General features: G+C 26.6%; 2 protein-coding genes across 2 annotated transcripts; one reads left to right on the top strand and one right to left on the bottom strand.

Moving 5' to 3' along the window:
- Positions 1–82: 82 nt before the first annotated feature.
- On the bottom strand, positions 83–11,472 carry LOC129980487 (tetratricopeptide repeat protein 1-like). The gene is made up of 6 exons (XM_056090803.1): positions 11,046–11,472; positions 7,977–8,150; positions 5,728–5,764; positions 1,615–1,763; positions 812–866; positions 83–469 (listed from the first exon to the last, which is right to left on the bottom strand). Exons 1-6 carry the CDS (start codon positions 11,295–11,297, stop codon positions 348–350), a joined length of 789 nt encoding a protein of 262 aa, XP_055946778.1. The 5' UTR covers positions 11,298–11,472; the 3' UTR covers positions 83–347.
- Positions 11,473–11,786: 314 nt separating this feature from the next.
- On the top strand, positions 11,787–17,927 carry LOC129980626 (uncharacterized). The gene is made up of 3 exons (XM_056091008.1): positions 11,787–11,997; positions 16,127–16,240; positions 17,728–17,927. The coding sequence occupies exons 1-3, from the start codon at positions 11,793–11,795 to the stop codon at positions 17,925–17,927; spliced, it is 519 nt and encodes a 172-aa protein (XP_055946983.1). The 5' UTR covers positions 11,787–11,792.
- Positions 17,928–20,355: the final 2,428 nt, after the last annotated feature.

Below are 20,355 nucleotides of genomic sequence, written 5' to 3'. Positions count from 1 at the left end.
ATCTAATCACACTGCAAAATAAAACCTTGTGTAGTTTTAATCTAAATCGATATTTATTTGAATATTATGTAAAAAAAAGGAATATAAGTCAATAACTAATTTATTATGATTATAATAATTTATAACACAGAATAACATGCATTTAATTGCTTCCATATATTATACAATGACTAAACATCTGACATATTTTACAAAAGAAGTATTGATTTGCAATAGAAAAGAAGATTGCTTATAAAATTATTTATACTGGAATTACAGTTAAATTGCTGCATATTGAAATAACTGTATGATACATGCAACAGATAAATTATTTTTACAGTTAAATAAATTTCCCACTAACTCATGTTTCACGTATTGTTCTGAAAATTTATGCTGTAGCCACCACTATTGGGATCTTGAACAACCTTGAAATTCTCAGTCGAAAGCCCAAAGGGTTTTAAACATATATTTCCCAATTCTTTTAGTTTACCTACAAGAAAAATTATTGATTTAGAATATTTTTTACAAGAGGTTCAATGCAAAACAAATCCAAAAATTGTTGGAAGAATACAAAGTATGAGAAAATTATATCAACCAGTTAAAAATCAATGAATCAGTGTAGAGTTTAAAATTCTTGTTTAAGTAGTCTTCAAAGAGAAAAATAAAATTTTACTATTCAAAAAAATAAGCATATATTTTCATAATCAAATGAAATAAATTTAAAGAAATCTTATCAATGTAAAATATTTATCTTGATTGTTACAAATAAAAGCCAAATATAATTATTAAATGCAGTGTGAATGATAAAATTAATTATAAAATTCTAACTTACCAAACATTTCCTGTTTCAGCTTCTCATTCTTTTCATTTATTTCAGCAGGTAGAGTCTGAAATACAACAAAAAAAACATTATTTGTTAATTGATTTAATAAAGCAATTATTGTAGTTGGTTTAGTCTTTAGATGTGAGTATTTTACTGCTTGTATCAACATTTTTAGAATATTTTTTCAGCTATTAATTAACTTTCACTTGATGAAATATTTGTAGGAATTAAGAGTTAAACACCAGCTTTTCATCCAGTTCTGAAGAGTAAAAAAATTATTAATTTTAGTTAGTTTTCTGGATTGGTTTTAAATTAAAAATAACATATAGATATTCAGTTCTAAAACAATTAATTAAAAAGATACATGGATATTATAAATATATCATATGAAAGGTCAATCCTTTCTTAGCTTCTTTTACTACATATGAATATTTAGAAAAAAATTCTTGATTGCATCAATTCATTGCAATTCAACAACTTTTTAATATGTTTTATACTCCCATTGATTTATTTTTCAGATTCATTCTCCAATTATGTGAATATTTTTCCATTTTCTAATATTTCTTAATTATTAATTAATATCACTAAATCAGAAATTATTTCAATAGTTTAAAAATGAAAAATACTTTTTTTTTTAGTTATTCAATTTGAAAACTGCATTTTGCATCTCCTTTTGCCATTAATGTAATTACTAAAAACTGTCAATTTATATTAAAGAGAATGAAAATTAAGAAAAATGAATGAAAAGAAAATCTATAATGAGCATAAAAATGTATATTCATAAAGATATAGAAATGCTCTGAAAATCTTACCGCACATGCAGCACGTGCCTCAGCATTGTTGCGATCAAGTTCTACTATCTTTTGATAATCCTCCAATGCTCTCTCAAGGTTGTCCATTTTTTTGTGAAGCTGAGCTCGCCTTATTAAAGCTTTAAGGTAATTTGGATTCAATTCAATGGCTAGGTAAAAAGAAAATAAATAAAAGAATTTCAGCATTAAAAAATATTTATGAACCTTTTTATTGGTAAACTCTTTTTTAATGGCAATATATCCAAAGCAATTTTTTTGCTTTTAAATATTTCAGTGAAAAAAAAATAATAATTTACCATTCATATTACAAAATAACAACAAAAATATTAACTAAAATAAAATATATAACTTCAAAATACATAACTAAACTTTTTATTGGTAAACTCTTTTTTAATGGCAATATATCCAAAGCAATTTTTTTGCTTTTAAATATTTCAGTGAAAAAAAAATAATAATTTACCATTCATATTACAAAATAACAACAAAAATATAAACTAAAATAAAATATATAACTTCAAAATACATAACTAAACTTTTTATTGGTAAACTCTTTTTTAATGGCAATATATCCAAAGCAATTTTTTTGCTTTTAAATATTTCAGTGAAAAAAAATAATAATTTACCATTCATATTACAAAATAACATCAAAAATATTAACTAAAATAAAATATATAACTTCAAAATACATAAGTAAAGTTCTAAAAAAAAATCTTAATTGCAACAGATTCAAAGTGATTTGATTTTGAAAATTTCTGAGAAAAAAAAAATACAAGGCAACAATTTACTATTCATATTATAAAATGACAACAAAAATATGAGTTAAAATAAGATACATAAATATGAAATTCAAGCAATATCCAGACAAGTTAAAATTTAAAAAATACACACTTAGAAAATGAGACATTAAGCAGCATTCAAATACTGAAAATTATCTTCTGAAAATTTCTACTAATTATGAAGATGCATGTCTGTGTCTGCATATATTGGTGCTAACAGAACATACTGCTTGACCTTCAATTACTAAATTCAGGACATTTATGCTTTGAAATATGTACTTTTAAGCAATTTTTTAAAAATTTATTATAATTTTAATGAAGCTGAGTGTTTTCCACAACTGTTGAAAATATGATTGTATAAAATTAAATTTTACACCATTTCAATATTTTTAAAACTTGTCTTTTTAATAATATGAGAATTTAAGAGTTCTTGGAATTTTTTCTGTATTTTGACAATTTTTAAAAAATATTTTTTGTTAAATGTTATCAGTCAGAAAGGTCTCTCCAAAATCTTCTTGCATACTCTCTAACAAAAGCTCTTATCACTCTCCATACACATAAAATTGTGGACTATGAGTAAGTCCATAAATGCCATCAAAGTATTGGTGAACAACAATTATGAAATATTAATATTTGGCATGAATATAGCATTTTTACTGAATCTATTTCATGATCCTTGGCGATTTGTTTGATGATTCATTAATAGCAGTTAATAATATGACCTGTAAATTGAATTTGTGTTTTAGACACATAGCTACCAACAGATTGAAATCAAAATTTGGTACAGAACTAAAGTTTGCAGTCACATATCAAATTTCAAGTATTTAAGTCATTACATTTGTGAGCTATCGCAGTTATGTGCTTGTGGAAGTACAGACTGACAGAAAGACAAGCCCTTGATGGATTTGGTTGAAAATTTGATAGGTATCTACATATTAAGCATTAAATCTGTCACGAATTCTATAAGTTCTCTTTGTTTTGTAATTATCGTGTTAACTTATACTAAGAACCAACCAGAGAGACTTTCCATGAATGGTTTTCACTAAAATTTTTATACAATTTGGTATAAAGAACATTTTTCAAATCAGTTAAATCATACATCAAATTAAACAAAGATAATTAGAGTATTGTTTAATTATCTTTGTCACAGACAGACATAAAATCTAAAATACGGTTTTCAAACTTCAGGAGGTCTAAAAAGTATAGATTTGTTAAAATCTGGAATTTGAAGTTTTTAACAAGCTTAGTACCTTCTCTATACTTAGTATAGAAGAAAGTAATATAAAATTTCATTGTCATTGGTTAGATTTAAATTAAGGAGAAGAATAACAGAATAGCATAGGCAAATTATATTGCCACTTTAACAATTACTTGGTTATAATTTTTTATAGCGTTTGAATAAATAACCTGCACACTGATTTTTAACACGTTTTATTATTTCAAAGCTATACAATTTTATTTTATTATTCAATAAATTTAATTACAAATATTTAAGCAAAAATACTGTTTAGTGAACAAAACAGAAGATATTTTATATTAATCACTTTTTTAACTTTTAATATGGAAATCTATGGTTTCTCAAACTCGCTACTAGATAGTGCAAAATTAAAATTTAATTTAATTAATATGTACAGATAATTAAGTTTGAAGATATTAAAATAGTACTATTTTTTCAAGAACACACAAATGTATATAATTTTAATTATCTAGAAAATTTTAAAATGAAAAAAAATTATTGCTTAACTTCCACTTTTCAAACAAGGGGTAAGGGAGGAAGAACAGTAGCACATAATACCATTCTTTTAAAACAATAAAAATGTCTAAAAATTATATCATGTGCTGTCAATAGTCTAAAACGGTCCTTCTTCAAAATGTTTCAAAATAAAGAGGATGTTTTAAATTCAAGTGTGATTTGCCCTTTTATAATTCTTATAATAATATATTAATTCAATATATTGTAGCGAAAATTGCTCCTTCCGACCAAGCGTCGATGGCTCAGTCGTCTGAACGACGCATTTCATAGCGGAGCGGAAGGTTGCGGGTTCAAATACAAGCGAGGCGAACAGTTAAAAATTGATTTTTAATTTCAGTTAGCTTTATGTCAGACTTATGTTAAATATGCAAATTTATGTTAATTATTCTAATATGTTATTTATGTAAATTCCTAATTTTCTGCAAGACTTCTTTTCTGCGGACCTTCAAATTCTAGAAGGTTCTTGAATTGTATATAAGTAGTTTCCCAATTGGTTAGATTGGTATTAAACTCTTCAGTTGATCTTGAGTGTGTTCATTTCTATTGGACTTACTACATTCACTTCATCTACGTGACAATATATTACAAAATGTTTAATACACATAAAGCAAATTAACGATGATTAAACATGTTATAATATAGTCCCTTGAACAATTTTGAGGCTTTTAATTTTTTTCAACAGTAATGATTTATAATTCCAAATAAATAATTTCCAATGCAAATAATTCCATAACATAGAGCAAAATTTTCAATTGCCTGTTCAGACTAGAAATCCAATAGCAATGGCTGCAAACTTTTCTACATGATTATAATTTGAATATGCATTTACATTTATTACTAATTAGTAGAATTATAGTAAGGGGGAGAAAGAAAGAAATCAAAAGAAAAAAAATACTTAATCCTATTTTTTAAGATAATATAAAAGGGTTAAATGATATAAAGCTGCAAGCATATCATCAAGTATAGAATTTCCCTTCACTAAAAAAACATCCAGGGCTTTTATAACAATGAATAAACAAATAAAAAGCAATCAGTAAGACATTATATAAATGCATTATCAATGTAAAATTTATCAAAACAAATGCAATGAGCATGCTAACATTTCTTTAAAAAAATGAATACATTAATAAAAATGAGTACATTTCTTAAAAAAAACGAATGCAGTGTTTTGATAAATTTTATATTACTATCAGATTCATTAATGAAAATATGATGTATCTTAATATTCTATTAAAATTAATATTATTTCATACAATCATAAACTTAAAACTAAATTTCTAAAAACGAGGTGAACAGAAAATTATACATGAGAAAATAATAAAATCACTACCTAATGCACTCTAATGTTACATACAACAAAATGGAATGATACCTCATCAAAGATAATTCAGTGAAATTAGTATTTCGTTTTATGACATTTATTGTTCAGTTTAGTTATTTGCAGGAGGGATGGGTTTTCAATGAAAATGACATTATTACAGGATGTGTAAAATAGCTTAGAATGACCCTTTTTTAAATGAAAAATAATAAGTTTTTGGTATTTGCTGATGATTCACTACAAGTCGCAAGTGAAGAAATTAATACCTTTATTGCAATCCAACACTGCTTCCTCTTTTTTATCCTGAAAAGTAAAATTAAATCCATTAGTACTCAAGAATATCACATGAAAAAATAACAGTGAGTAATAAATATATACATATAATTAATAATAATTTTAATAAATAAAATTATAATCAGAACTAAAATATCATTTAAAAGTATATTTATCTATCTCTTGCTCCACAGACATTTACATGGATAAAAACATTTCATTTAATAACATTTTATGCAAGCTTAATAATAGCAATAATAAAAATAACATATTTTTCAATGGTAATGATATAAATAAAAGAAAAAAAGTTCGCTTTCGCAATAGATTTAAATAATTTTATCAGATCTTTGCCTTCCCCCTCCTCCCTTCAATTCCCCGTTGCTTTAATGCTTCATGAAGGGATAAAATACTGCTAAAGTTGAAACTAATTTATTTGAAATTAATGAAAAAAAATTTAAATCAACAATTCACCAACAAGGTCTGATAAAAAAAAAATTCTTAATTAATCTGACAAGTCTAATTTCTAATGCAATAACAGCATACAGTTTTAGAAAATGCATTCAGTGCAGATTCACAATTTAAATATTTTTAAACCAAATTTATCAACCAAAAGTTATGAATTAATGATACTAAATATTGGAAAAGTAATGCAATAGTACTTATTTTCAAATGATATGAACAATTGAAAATTTTTTGCAATTTAAATATAAATAAAAAGCCTAGTATAAACTGGATACCATTATGTGGAAACCAATTATTATATTTACATACAAAGAAAACATTGATATAAAACTGCTTCACAAAACAATGTGGGAAAAAAATCAAATGTTGCATTTTTCAAAATCAGTAGTTGCATTATAATAAGAAGTTTGTAATATAACAGAAACATAAAATTCAATTTTTTACTACAAACCATATACTTTGGATATAATTTGCAAAAATAAACCTAAAATCCCTAAAATAATAATTTTTACATGAATGTGTCGATTTAGAAATGTAAGTTTTGAAGTTAAAGTAAATGCAAATATTGTAATTTTGATTAAGAATTAATAAAGATTACCAAGAACAATATAACTACGGATATCTATTTAAAGTTTGATTTAAATCATTAAATATTTTCAATTTGGAAGTTAATGTATTTTCATTTAAATCAGTGAAATGATAATCTTTCAGAGTTCTTAATAAACTATTAACATTGAATAAATTTCAAAAAATTTTCTTCTTCAAAAATCAATTCAATGCATAGTATTTAAACAAAAATGTGATACAATTTCATGTAGTTTATTAAAAAAAAAAAAAAATCAAATAAATAATATATTTTCCTTACAATGTTTACTGATATTTAAAATACACTATTGAAATCTGGAATTTAAAAAAAAAAAAAACATACACAACAAAACACAGAAAATTATTTTTTACATTATGGTGACAAGCAGTTATACAAGAATTCAATTGGAAATGTATATGATGAATAGCATATTATATGAAACTAAAAATGTTAAATATCTCTCTTAAGCATACCATAAATTTTAGCTACTACAGTTCAGTGAAATGAAGAAAAAAATTTTTAAGCCTGTTGAATACAGAAATATTAAATTTTGGTCTTTCTTACCAAGCATTAATGAGCTTTTAAATGAGCTCTTAATGAGCTTTCCAAAAATAAGGAATAATCTGAGGCCTATATACAATTTTCGAAGTAGCATCTGCCCTATTCGAAAATATACAGATTTGAATGAATGATCAGGATGATGCAAAAGTTAAGTCTTAATTATCATTACAAGCCGTAGCACAACCCTTCTCATAGGAGATGCATTCTATCTTCAGTGAGGGGTAACATCATCCCACACCCTCACTATACATACTAATGTGATGAGAACCAACCACCATATTGGAAGTTTCTCATCTCCATATCTGGGAGGGTCGGCTGCTTTGTTGGGAGGAGCTTATAACTATTGAACCTCTATTGTGTAACCTTAGAAAGATAATTATGAACATGAACAAAACTAAGAGGGCAAATTTAATCTATTACATATAAAAACAGAAGAGATATAAAAATTATATCTATTATCAAATCTATTACATAAAAAATACTTTTAAAAAATTATATATATATATATGCAAAAAAAAAGTTTTAAAAAGGCATGTATAAATATAAAAATACACATGTTTATTATGAAATTATTTTATTCATAAAAATAAAATATTAAATTTATAAAAAGAGGTTAAAGAATTTCAAACTTACTAAGCTAATTCTTGCAGCAGCTCGATTAGCATACAAAATAGATCTGTCGTTTTGATATTTTAAAGGACATGTGTTCAAAGCTTGAGTGTACAAATTTACAGCTTCTTTATAGTCAGCATTTTTGAAACAGTCATTTCCTTTATTTTTCAATGCAACAGCTTCATCTTTCAGTTTCTAAAAAATATAAAATAATCATGAAATTAGATATTAATCAATTATCTAAAAATAATATCTATCACATATATAAAATATCTTTTTGTTGATCCCTCAAAAATGTACACATTTATCCACACAAACCACTATTTTAGTCCAAATATTTTATATTTTATTTTTTTAAATTTTAATGTTGGAAGTAATCAGAAAAGCAAAATTGATAATCTGCAAGTTTAATACAAATTTTTTTAAATAAACTAATCAATTTTGAAGAAATCCTGTATTTTAATTATACAGAATTTTTAATAGAAAACCCCAGAAAAAAGCAAAGAATAGATTTTTTTTTTTTTAAAAAAAAGAATATTTCTCAAGCCATCAAAAAGTAAAATTATAAGGTTCATAATGTAAAGTTTAATTAATTGCTTATTTTTCATTGCATGTCAAACTTGCTTGTAAAAATATAATAGAAATGGGTAATATCAAAAATTTAAATACTAAATTTAACATAAATACACAATCCTATTGAGAAGGAAAGTAAATGCATGAAGAGAAATATTTTTTCCTTCATATCTTATATGAGGAAAAAACTGAACATCTTATGGTCAATTTTCCTTAGAACCTTACTTTTATCCTAAAAAGAATATATATATAATACTGTAAGCATAATTTTGCAGATATGTGGCTGAAAAGAAGAAACTTTTGGAATAAAATCCGATTTATTTTACAAAAGAGGTATAATTTGTAAGAGACAATAAAAAGGCCTCTCTGTTTAAATTACAACACAACAAAGAAAAGTGAAAAAAAATTTCCTTTCAATGACTTTACTATAAGATTCTGATAATGATTTCTTTGCAACATGTAGACTCAGGAAAGGTAGAGTTTTTTTTTTTTTTAAATCTTTTTGCTTGGTACATGAGCAATTTCCTAGAGTTCCCATTAAAAATAATTAAATACAAAAGTGGAATCGGGATCAAGAAATTATAGAATAAAGTAATATGGCCAATTTAAGATTAAAAAAATTAGGTAATTAATTAGAATTTAAATTAAATTAGGAGATAATATTATGCACACACACATATATGTATATAATTCATTGGCAAATAGGATTTGGTTAATCAAATCAAAAGAATTGAACAAAATTTTCACATTTTTTTTCACTTAATATAAAACTCAGGACAATAATCTAAATAACAGTTGATAGTTAAAAACCATATTTTTGTTACAAAATATTTGACTAGATAAATCAGGAAAAAAGATTGCAATTAGTCATCATAGTCATAATTTGCAAAGAAAGAAAGCAAGATTTCAAATTGCAATCTGCAAGGATGCCACATTGCTAAATATTCAAAATCAATGTTCAAAGTCAAAAATCAAATGCTACTATCATATGGTCTTTTCAAAGAGTCACGTGTTTGTTATTTTTAGATATATTATGTGCAATTGCAAGGAACTATTAACAATTTAATGCAATTTTCAATAAATTTACAATATTCAAGTATTCAATAATGAGATAAGAATAAAAATTTTGTTGAAACACCAAAAATTTTACAAATAAATACATTACTTTATTATTTTTTCACCCATTCTATAAAAATTACACTTCTAGAATCTACAATAAAAGACATAAAAAATGCTTAAAATCATCACTTGAAGTTGTCAATTAATCCATACTTGGGGAATAAAATATAATATAAGGATGAAGGATTGTCGATTGTCACTAGACATATGATTTTAATAGAAAACAGACTGAAAATGATTTTTATAGAAAACTAACTGAAAACTGAATTTTCTGAAAATTTCTTTACAAATATTTTTAAATAAATTTAGAAGAGACATAGTCTCATATTAAAAAAAAAAAAAAAACTAAGCATATTTTAGAATTTTATTGTTTTATAAAGAAAAAGGACATAATACAACTTAATATTAATGCATAAATTTTCATATACACAACAGAAACCATTCATGATTATACTGGATACTTATATATTAACTGCATACCATTGGTGAACATCAATTATCTTTGACAATTAATCCTTAGCATACAGTTAATACCCAAATATCTCATATAATGTAACAGTTTAATTCTCCTGGAGAATATTTTCAAAATATGATGAGGACTGCAAAATGTTGTCATATGTCTAATTAACATTTTCAACATTATATTTATTTTAAATAAAAAAATTGCCCCCAAGAAATTGATTGTAGTTTATCCTCTTCTCTTTGTCACAAGTCATTATTCTACTTTCACCTTTCAAATTTTAGGAAATTTATCAATAATTCATCCTTAATTACGCTATATATAATTATTTTTTTTCTTTTCCTGAAGTTTTGAATTCAAATTTAATAATATGTTTTTAAGACATCATTAAAGAATGCATTTCAAACATTTCAATGTACAATTACAAATCTCATTTCAAAAATTATCTTTGCATATTTTAACAAAAGCTTGCCTAAAACAAATAGTTTTCTTTAACTTTACCTTCTACAAAAATTTGGTAGCCAAAAAAGTAAAATCACAAAAAATTACTATTATAAAGCTGCCCTGTTTAAACTTTTGATAAAACTTATCTAATACTTCAAAAAAAAAAAAAAAACTCTGCAAAATCTAGAAAGATAACTACAGTAAAAATATTTCTGTGTATTGAGCAAAATGAATAAGAAATAAGAGTTTCTTTAATAATTGAATAAGTTTTAAAACTTAAATTGCAATTAAAAAGTTGATAAAATCATTATAAAAACTAATCTTTATTTTTTTTTAAAAAAAGAAAGAAAGAAAACAGTAATAAGGAAAAATCAAATTTAAGATCAATCTTCATTTAAAGTTTAATCTCCCTATAATAATTAAGTGAAGGAGCCAATAAAAATAATACTGAAACTGTCAATAATATATCAAATAAAATTCTCGAATTTAAGAACCTCTAATTGGTCATCTGAAAGATCTTTATGGCTGTCAGCAATCGATTCCTCATCCATGTCCAGCTCTTCATCAGAACACACATCTTTGGCATCACTGTACTCTTCATCACTTTCATTGCCAGCTGAATTTATTTGTTCTTCACAATTCAACAAAGATTCTTTAAAATCTTCCATGGCAAATTCACCATCTACGTTTGATTTTGTCTTGTTTACATCATGATTGTCAATATCTCCTCCACTACAGGAATCCATTTTTTAAAATCCTTATATATATATATTTCGAGATTCAGATACTTTTTTGAAAATAAAATTGCTGCAGATCACAGAATACAGTTATAAACATATAAAAAAAATGCGTAACTTCATCAAAGCACTTCCAACACGAGAAGGGAATTACCGATTTCCGAAAATTCCGTCTGTCTGTTGTTTTGTTTGGAACTGAAGTTGAGTTGTTCTGTTTTAACTTTTCTTAAGAAACATCTAGAAAAATTAATTGTTTTGTCCTTAAAAAAAATCCAACAATCCTTTTTGTTTAATGCAAAATTTATCGTTGCTAATAAACTGAAATTTCTTCACTTTTTAATAGCTGCATTATCAATTTCAAAACTAATTTATTTTCAAATCAGAAACAGCAAAACCTTACAGTTGCCGTGGAAACGCTCTCGATGCGGTTAAGAGGGAAATGAAAACTTTTAGAATGTCTGAATTTTCGTTGCGTTTCGCACGCTGATGAAAAGGCAATAGAATATGGATGATTTAAGATTCGAATGGATTAAAGATGTTATTTATAGATTTTTATCCATCAATACTACCGATGAGGCATTCGACGATTTGATCAAAAGAGATGAAAGCAATCAAACCATACTTAAAAATTTATTTTCAGATCCCAAAATCTCGAAAAAATGCATCTTTTTTTATTCGGACATAGTAGAAGAAGAAATTGAAACTGAAGGTAAATGAAATATTTTTATATGATACATTCCTTTTCTTTATTTTAAAATTTAATTACTTTGTTGTAATTATTATTACAAAAATATAGTTTTATAATATAGAAAATAGTTATATTTTAATATTTTCCATTTCTAAAATTTGTTGGTGATTATTACAGTAAATTAATTACTGCAATAATTACGATAAATTTCGTTTTTGTCAAATACACATTCGTGAAAGTTGTCTGAATATGCACGTACTTTTAACAGAAAAAATTTAATTTGTATGAAAGAATTTTTTTCTATAACAATAATATTCAATAAAGCATATTCAGTAAAGAATATATAAAACAAATAATATTCATTGCTTATTCGGTTTTTTTAAAACACTTTTTACAACAGATTTTTGACTGCATTCTACATTTCTCATGGTATAAAAAAATATTCATGAAGGGCCATAAAAATCATCTAAAATCTTTACTAATTAAATTTCATTTTGGCAAAGAAATATTTTAATACTAATTGACATATCGAATACGGCAATTTACTGAAAAATATTTTCACAATAATCATTTTTTTTTTTTTTTCCAAAATTTGAAAAAGCATGCATGCTCTAAGTTTCTGAGGGGAAATATTAAACTTTTTTTTTCACTGTGGAATAAAATTGAAATCAATTGTTTGCCGTGCCTTGCGAATGGATTTTCTCACACTTAAAAATACTTGACTTGAATCATGGAATAAAAGAATATATCGTTACCCTGTATCCCCTACTTAAGAGAAATTCTACATTTCTAAATATCTCAAATAATAAAGTATGCATTCATAATTTCTTATTTAATAATGGCATTTCCATTACAATAAAATGTAAAATTTTCATTCAATGGACATAGATTATCATGAAGAAAACTACTCGGAAAACTTACTATACCAAAACATACAATAAGGATTCAATAGATCTCATATTGCAAATATTCGATTTTATATTTTTTCATGTGTGACATTTTAATACTCTATACAGTGGGAGCATATACAAAAAACGCTATGACTACTATATCAGAATCTTTCATTTTACTTTTTATCATAGAATAAGTTTTATTCTGCAAATAAATTATAAAAAAAAGTATGATTTTCTATGAGATTTTTTTTTTTTTTTTTTTTTTTTTTTGCAAAATATAAAAAATTCAGGTGAATAAATTATATCACCAACAAACAGTATTAGAAGAATAATCATTTCTGTAGAATAAATTGGAATTCTATTCTGAATAAAATAATACTTGTACATTTATAATATTCTAAATTATCGGGGATATTATGAAATTTTATAAATATCTATCTTAATTTTTATACAAATGTTCGCTTTTAAATTGCACTTATATTTTAGCCTTAATTAATTTCGAATAAGTAGCATATAATGAAGGAAATATTTTCGAATCCAATTTTGACAGTAGAATGAAATATTAAAGATTTCGAAACCAAACGATATTGAGTAATTGCTTTCCAAGCAGCTAGAAATTCTTAAAAAAAAAAAAAAAAAAAAAAATCTTAATAATTTTAACTGATTCAAATATTATCTGTTATTAGCTTAATCTAGAAAAAATTTCTCTAGTTCAAATGAAATTAATCAATTGAAAGAGAATTGGAGAAACACTGATAGTAAATTACAAATTGAAGTGGGTTTTGAAAATTAAAGTAAAATGTTTGCTTTCACCACCAATGCTTATTTTATTGAATTTATTACAGTATACTTTGGAACTTTTATTCTGTTTAATTTTGGCATGATATGTTTAAATTTCATCATATGATGAATTTTTTCTTTAAGCTTTCTTGCCTCGATCTTGTATTCAAAATCTAATGATCTATAAACTGGTAATATTCCAGTGGATAGAAAAGGATTCTCGAAATTTTGCTTTCGTTCTTATACACTTAATTTATGTGCAAAATCATTCAATCATTAAAAAAAGAAAAGAATTTCGATCTAACTCGAAAAAAAATCTGAATGACTATTTATCACATTTCGGAAGTTTTATTATATTAACGTCCCGTTTTAAAGCAACACTAGGGTTATTTGGGACGGACTTCGTAATTTTGAACCATGGTCAGATGACGAGGACGACACCTGAGCTCCCCCTCCCCCTCCAAACCTTCACATCACACCAGCAGGAGGACGGTCACATATCGGAAAAGTAATGCTTATTCCAACTATAAAACGAATCCTATTAAAGCTCTTCCCATAAAACTGCCTCGTCTCGAAGAGATAAAACCGATCAATTAATACCCCCCCCCCTCAGCTTTGCTGGAATCTAAATACTTGCACTCTGGTTTCCCATGCTTGTATTGACGATGGTTTGAAGGTAGGCAAAAAGTGTTAATTAATCGAAAGAGTGGGTTCATAATTCTTTGTAACCTTTCGCAAATGGTTACATTTTAATAAATTAAAACCATCCGGCAGAAAATATTCTAAAAGTAAAAATATGGTTAATAAAAGGCTAAACTATTAGGCACCAAATTCCCAACAGCATTGTTACGATATCTTCATGATATTGGCCGGTATTCAGAATATCAGAAACATCGTAGAGATATCGCACAATATTTTGCGCCAGTAGGATATAGCTTTTGTAAAACAATCCTATATGTATACAAATTTTTAATAACCTTTTTTTTATAAATTATTATTTTAGTACTGCCATATTTAACATTTGCTTTAATTTAACTTCGAAGACATGGAATAAATGAAGGTGGATTCGGCTTTGGTCTTGATGTAATAAAATTAATGAAATACTATTGCCAACATGAATTCTTTATCATTTAGCAGGCTTTGTTGTTCTTGTTGTTAATGAGATTAATGGTTAGGTCTCCCCTAGGTAGAGATGCATAATCCACGATTTTTTGAATAAAAAATAATATTGCTATTGTTATTTTTAAATATGCGTTCCAAATATCTGTTATTTCAATCATATTATTAATTAAAAATTATTACTTAATATTAAATATAAAATTTATTAATTGTAATTAATACTTAATTTACTAATTTAATTAACGTGTGATTGAATTAATTTATCTGTTTCAGCTTACTTCTTAAATTTTATTTTTTTTCTCAAAACTATTTATTTAATTTATTTATTAGAGTGAACCATTTTCTGGAAAAGATGAGTTAAAAATATATGTCATTTCTTTAAAATGTTTACTTTAGTCCTATATTCTACCAATAGATGGCGCCAGCAGTAAACAGAGTACATGCAATCAAAGTCAATCATGTCACGAGCAATTAAAACTGATCTGTATGGAATAGTGCATCATCAAATAAGAATATCGGTCACTCCCGTAAAGTGGAACGGTGACTTTGCACTTTCCAGTAAAGCCTCGCACTTTCCGGTGAAATCATCGCTCCGATAAATTTCAGTGATATGCAATTCAATGATACGATACGATAATTCCAATAACCGGCCCATTCACTTTTCAATCCAATCACAGATTTCTTTCGAGAGCTTCCATTGGACAGATCGTATCGATTGTTACTTTCCAGTGAAATCACCGCTCCGGCAAATTTCAGTGATATCGTATCGATTGTTACTTTCTATCGTGATCCAAAACTGTAATCGAAATATCATCAGTAAGATCGTATCAAGGATTTGAATCACACCCCTCTTTGAAAAGTATTGATCACTTGTATTTGTGACTTTTTTGATATTGGTTACGTAATAACCACTCTGAAAATATTCGTCATCCCTACCCCTAGGCAACAAATCTGATTCTAAATCTGACTCTACGGAAGGTATACCATGTACATCGAGTTGACAATACTCATTAAATCTGATGTCAAGTGTCAAATGTACTCCTACTGCTAATGAGCGAAATTCGGACAGATACTGCCAGCTCATCTCACCATCGTTTAGAATTTTTCAGCCTTCCCAAAACCTGAGTGGGTATTGAGACACTCTACCCTAAAAAAGCTCTGCAGATGCTTCAAAACAAAACTAAATTAAAATAAATTTGAATGATATTGAAACTTGGAAGATTAGAACTGAATCCACGCTATTTCTTTCTATCAAAGTTTTATTTGTTTTCAATAGCAATAAAACCTTTGGAATTGAACTAAACACTGATACTCAAATGAATGGAAGAAATTTTCCGAAATACTTTCCTTCATTTTAGATGCAGAGGAAAAACCAGAAGAAACTCCGAAACCTGCAACTACATCTCGCTCGTCTCATTCCAGTGAAGGGGAGTCGGATATTTCGTCTGTAGCAAGTGCTTCCAAAGAAAAAGGTGAGTCGGTGCTATTGAATCGCTTTGCTCTAAAAAAAATTACAGAGATCGACTCATTTTAAAAGTGTATAATGAATAAATTCGTAATTCTCTGCTACGGCTTTTGGAAAAAAATTTGTAAGACTTTAAAGAAACAAAATTCTGTAAATCCATTAGCTAAAATGTGTTTAAAATCGTTTTGAGCAATAATTTTTGAAACTTGTCACTGTTATTATTAGAAAAATTATTTCTTTTTAATTAAAAAAAAAGGTAATATTTTCTTATATTTCTAAGATGTAATTTTTTGTGTTGATAATGATATGATATTTTTGATATGTTATGAATAAGATATGATATTTTTATTGTTGTTTGATGATAAATTTTCCTATATTTAACCCTTTTTAGGGCCGTGGGAAGTATGCTTTCCACCAAATTTATCAATCTTTGTATGAAAGTATGTAGGTTGGCATAAGTTCTGCCAAATTTTTTTAGTAAGTCAGAAACTTAGATGCTTCAGTTCTTTATCTCACACAAAATGATGTGTCTTGATTTGTTACTTAATTATTCATTAACCAAATTAATTAATCAATCAAATTAAGTTTATCTAATAAGCTAAATGAATCCCTTTTCTTATTCTAATTTTAAGCCTAAAAATATTTTAACATAATATGACTAGAAAAAAATGGCCCTTTATAAGGGTTAAAGGGTTTAAAGGGTTAAACAGTTCTCGATTGAGGTTAATTGTTTGATGCCACATGAATAATTCTAAAGCCATTCAAAATACTCTAACGAACTGACTCTTGACACGTTATCACACGTAGCTGATATTTACTTCTTGAGTAGTTGCTCTAAAAAAAAAAAAAAAAAAAAAGGTTTTTACTGTCAAAATTTTAAATTTTAACTAAAAATTAATCGATATTTTAGCGTTCTTCCTCAATAATTTCGAAGTATATATATATAATAATATTTTCACATTACTTTGAATTCAAAAAGTTAACTTTTCAATATAATCCATTTTATCTACGAGTAACTGTTTTCTCTAATTTACATAAATTTTTAAAAATATTTTTAGTATATTTTGCAACTATAATTTTTACAGACAACAATAATTTTCATATTCATATGCTAAGTGAAATCTTTTTATGTACATATTGTCAATACTCTATAACTAAGTGTAAATTAACTTTAAACTGTAAGTGAAACATATTCCTGTTTCGCTATTTTTGACTTAAAAAATTCGATTTTTAAAAAAATTTTCCTCAGAAATGATTACTTTTAGCAGTTTTTCATTGATTAGCTTTCAGCAATTTATAAATGTAGAAAATATTTATGTAGAAAAGGTTTATAAACTCTTCAAGACAAATCTTTGCGTAAACTAAGTGAAAAAGAAAATTACTTACTCAATGATCATTCTTCAAAAAGTAAACTTTTATATATTGCTTCTCTAGATTTCATTACTATGCCATATTATTGTTTTGCTCCACTGAATTACATTTTATTTGCATAAGGTTCAGAAGATCAAGTCAAAATTGAAGACACGGAATCAAAATCTGACGATAACGAGTCAGATGAAAATGGATCTTCAAAGAGTGGGTCCGAAGAAAAGTCTGACGTCACTGGAGAAGGTGCTGATCAGGCGGTTCCTGAGGAAAAATCTACGGTAAAAGCTTACATCAAAATAAATTCGTTCAAGTCCATTGGTATTTAGTAATGCTCGAAAAGTGATATCAAATTACGTTGTTCGCTTTTAAGTATATAATTGTTGTTATTACATTAAAATATCGTTTGTTAAAAATCCCACTGTAGCAATTGCATTCCTCTATCTTCTCTTTTGGATAATAGATGGCGATATCTGATTAGGTTCGCATCCCATAGTGCAATGCGATTGTTATAATCATGATATGAGATGCTGTTCTGTTAAGAAGTGCACGCGTTAATGTCTTGTTTTCCGTGTTTGTGTTTGTTTTGTGTGAAATGTGATCATTTAAAGAAATGTTCCCGAAAACATACGTCCCCTTGCTTCCACAGCACGGCTCATAATGATCTTCATTCCACCACAACAGAAAAACACATAAAATTTTAATATTTTAGCTGAATGGAAACATAAATAGCAAATGACATTTTTGACATTATAAACAATCACACATCATACACAACGGTTTGATATATACCGTTTTGATATTATAATAAAGATATTGAAATTTACAAAATATATATTAAAAGTTATTTTATCTGAAGATTCTAGATTTTTTCCTATTTTTTTAATGTTCTGCCAACAAGGTGTTGTGTTTGGCAGGTATTCGCAGGTGTTTTAGAACCAAGAACAATGTTACTTATTCGACTTTCTCATATAATTACACAGTAGGATGTAGTTTGTGTTTTACTTCGTATTAGATACGGAGTCAATTATGCTTTTGGGATTCTCGTTGATCGAGTAAGCCCAAAATTTGATACAAATGTGATATTTTGGTATAATGTCTAATTACAAAAATTATTTATATAGATTGTTTTGTGTTTGAGTACTCATATGACACGAATAAAAATACTTACGAACGGGCAAAGAAATCTGCTTCAATTACTTACTGTCGAATGGCAACAATCAAATGTAAACAAACCATTATACGAATTTCAATCTTTTTTTCATTGAATAATTTCATTGCTTTCAATCTTTTTCATTAACTTATTCATTGCTTCGCTTAGCAAATTAATGAAGTTGCAAATATTTTATTAGAAATGTTCTAGAGAAGGTTCGCTGTGTCAACAAAAGTCCATTCCATCAAAGGAAAGTAGATATAAAAGAAACCAAGAAATAAGCTTCAAAAAGATTGTTTAATCGAGCGAAAAATAGATTTAATTATCGCTTGAAGGACAGTCACTATGATTTGCGTATGGAGATAGAAGTCTATATTTCCCAAAACAATTATCTTATAAAAATAGTGTTTGTATTATCTTAAAAAATAACCCTTTTAATGATATTAGTTTCCATTCCATATAATTTTCCCCTTAATTTTGATAATACTTTTTTATTCAATTTGATGCACATCTGTTTTGAAATGTTATGACAGAATTAAAACTCACCCATCAAAACATTCAATCGCATCCTTTTGCCAATCATTAACTCCATAGAAGAATTTTCACTTCCGCTTTTATTTCGCTTAGTTTAGATTAGTTACATTAATTAGTTGTTAGTAATTTTGAACCACGGTCAGATGACGAGGATGACACCAGAGCTGGCACCCCCTCTCCACACCACACCACACCACATCAACGAGAGGACGTTTGGCCCTGACGGATTTAACATGCAACAGACTCTCTTACACTATGGTTCTTCGGTAGAATCAGGTCTCGAACCTGACACTCTACGGCTCACGAGCCTAGACCTTATCACCAAGCCACCGCGGCCCATTTATTTCGCTTAAGTACACTTTTTATTTTTGTAGTAAATTGATTCAGCTAAATTAAACGTTTTCTGTCATATCAAGTAACAATGTGAAATTTATTCCTTATACGTCATAAGCAGCTTAAATACTTCCTTATTCACCATTTAGCAGCCTAAAATGTTAATAATGTAGGCGAACTAACTGGATCGCCAAAGATGGCTGCTACATTTTACGCTTCGATTTATCTAATCCAGAATTAGACACAAATCTGTAATTTTAATATAAAGATAATATGCTAAATTTCACTCCTATTATTTGTTTTATAGCTAGTTTGCTTCAAAATAACATTAAATATTAAATTATTGTCGATTATTTGTCTTGAATAAAAAAATTTTATGATATAATAATTCAGAGGAAGGGGTGTTTCTCTGTCTCTCCTTTGCTATAAACGCTACCCAGTGAAAAAACTTTATTTTATTTCTAGAAAGAGAAAAACATTTGTATATCCCTTTATCATGATTGTTCTAATCACTTAGAGAATTAGACTTAATCACTTTAAAAAAATGAGTTGAAATCCAAAATAAGAAAGTTTTTATTTTTTATTTTTGTGGCTTATTAAACCCGAAGTAATCATGTTTGGTATCACATATGGATTGATCTTTAAGGTAGGAGCAAAAAAGTAAAGTAATTAGAGACAGGGCATTAAGTTGATTGCTCTTATCAGAGAATTTTATAGAATTTATTGTCATCTTTCTT

Source organism: Argiope bruennichi, chromosome 8 (assembly GCF_947563725.1).
Source record: "Argiope bruennichi chromosome 8, qqArgBrue1.1, whole genome shotgun sequence".
NCBI lineage: Eukaryota > Metazoa > Arthropoda > Arachnida > Araneae > Araneidae > Argiope > Argiope bruennichi.
Note: the sequence above shows the minus strand (reverse complement) of the source record. Positions and strands in the feature narration are given on the sequence as shown.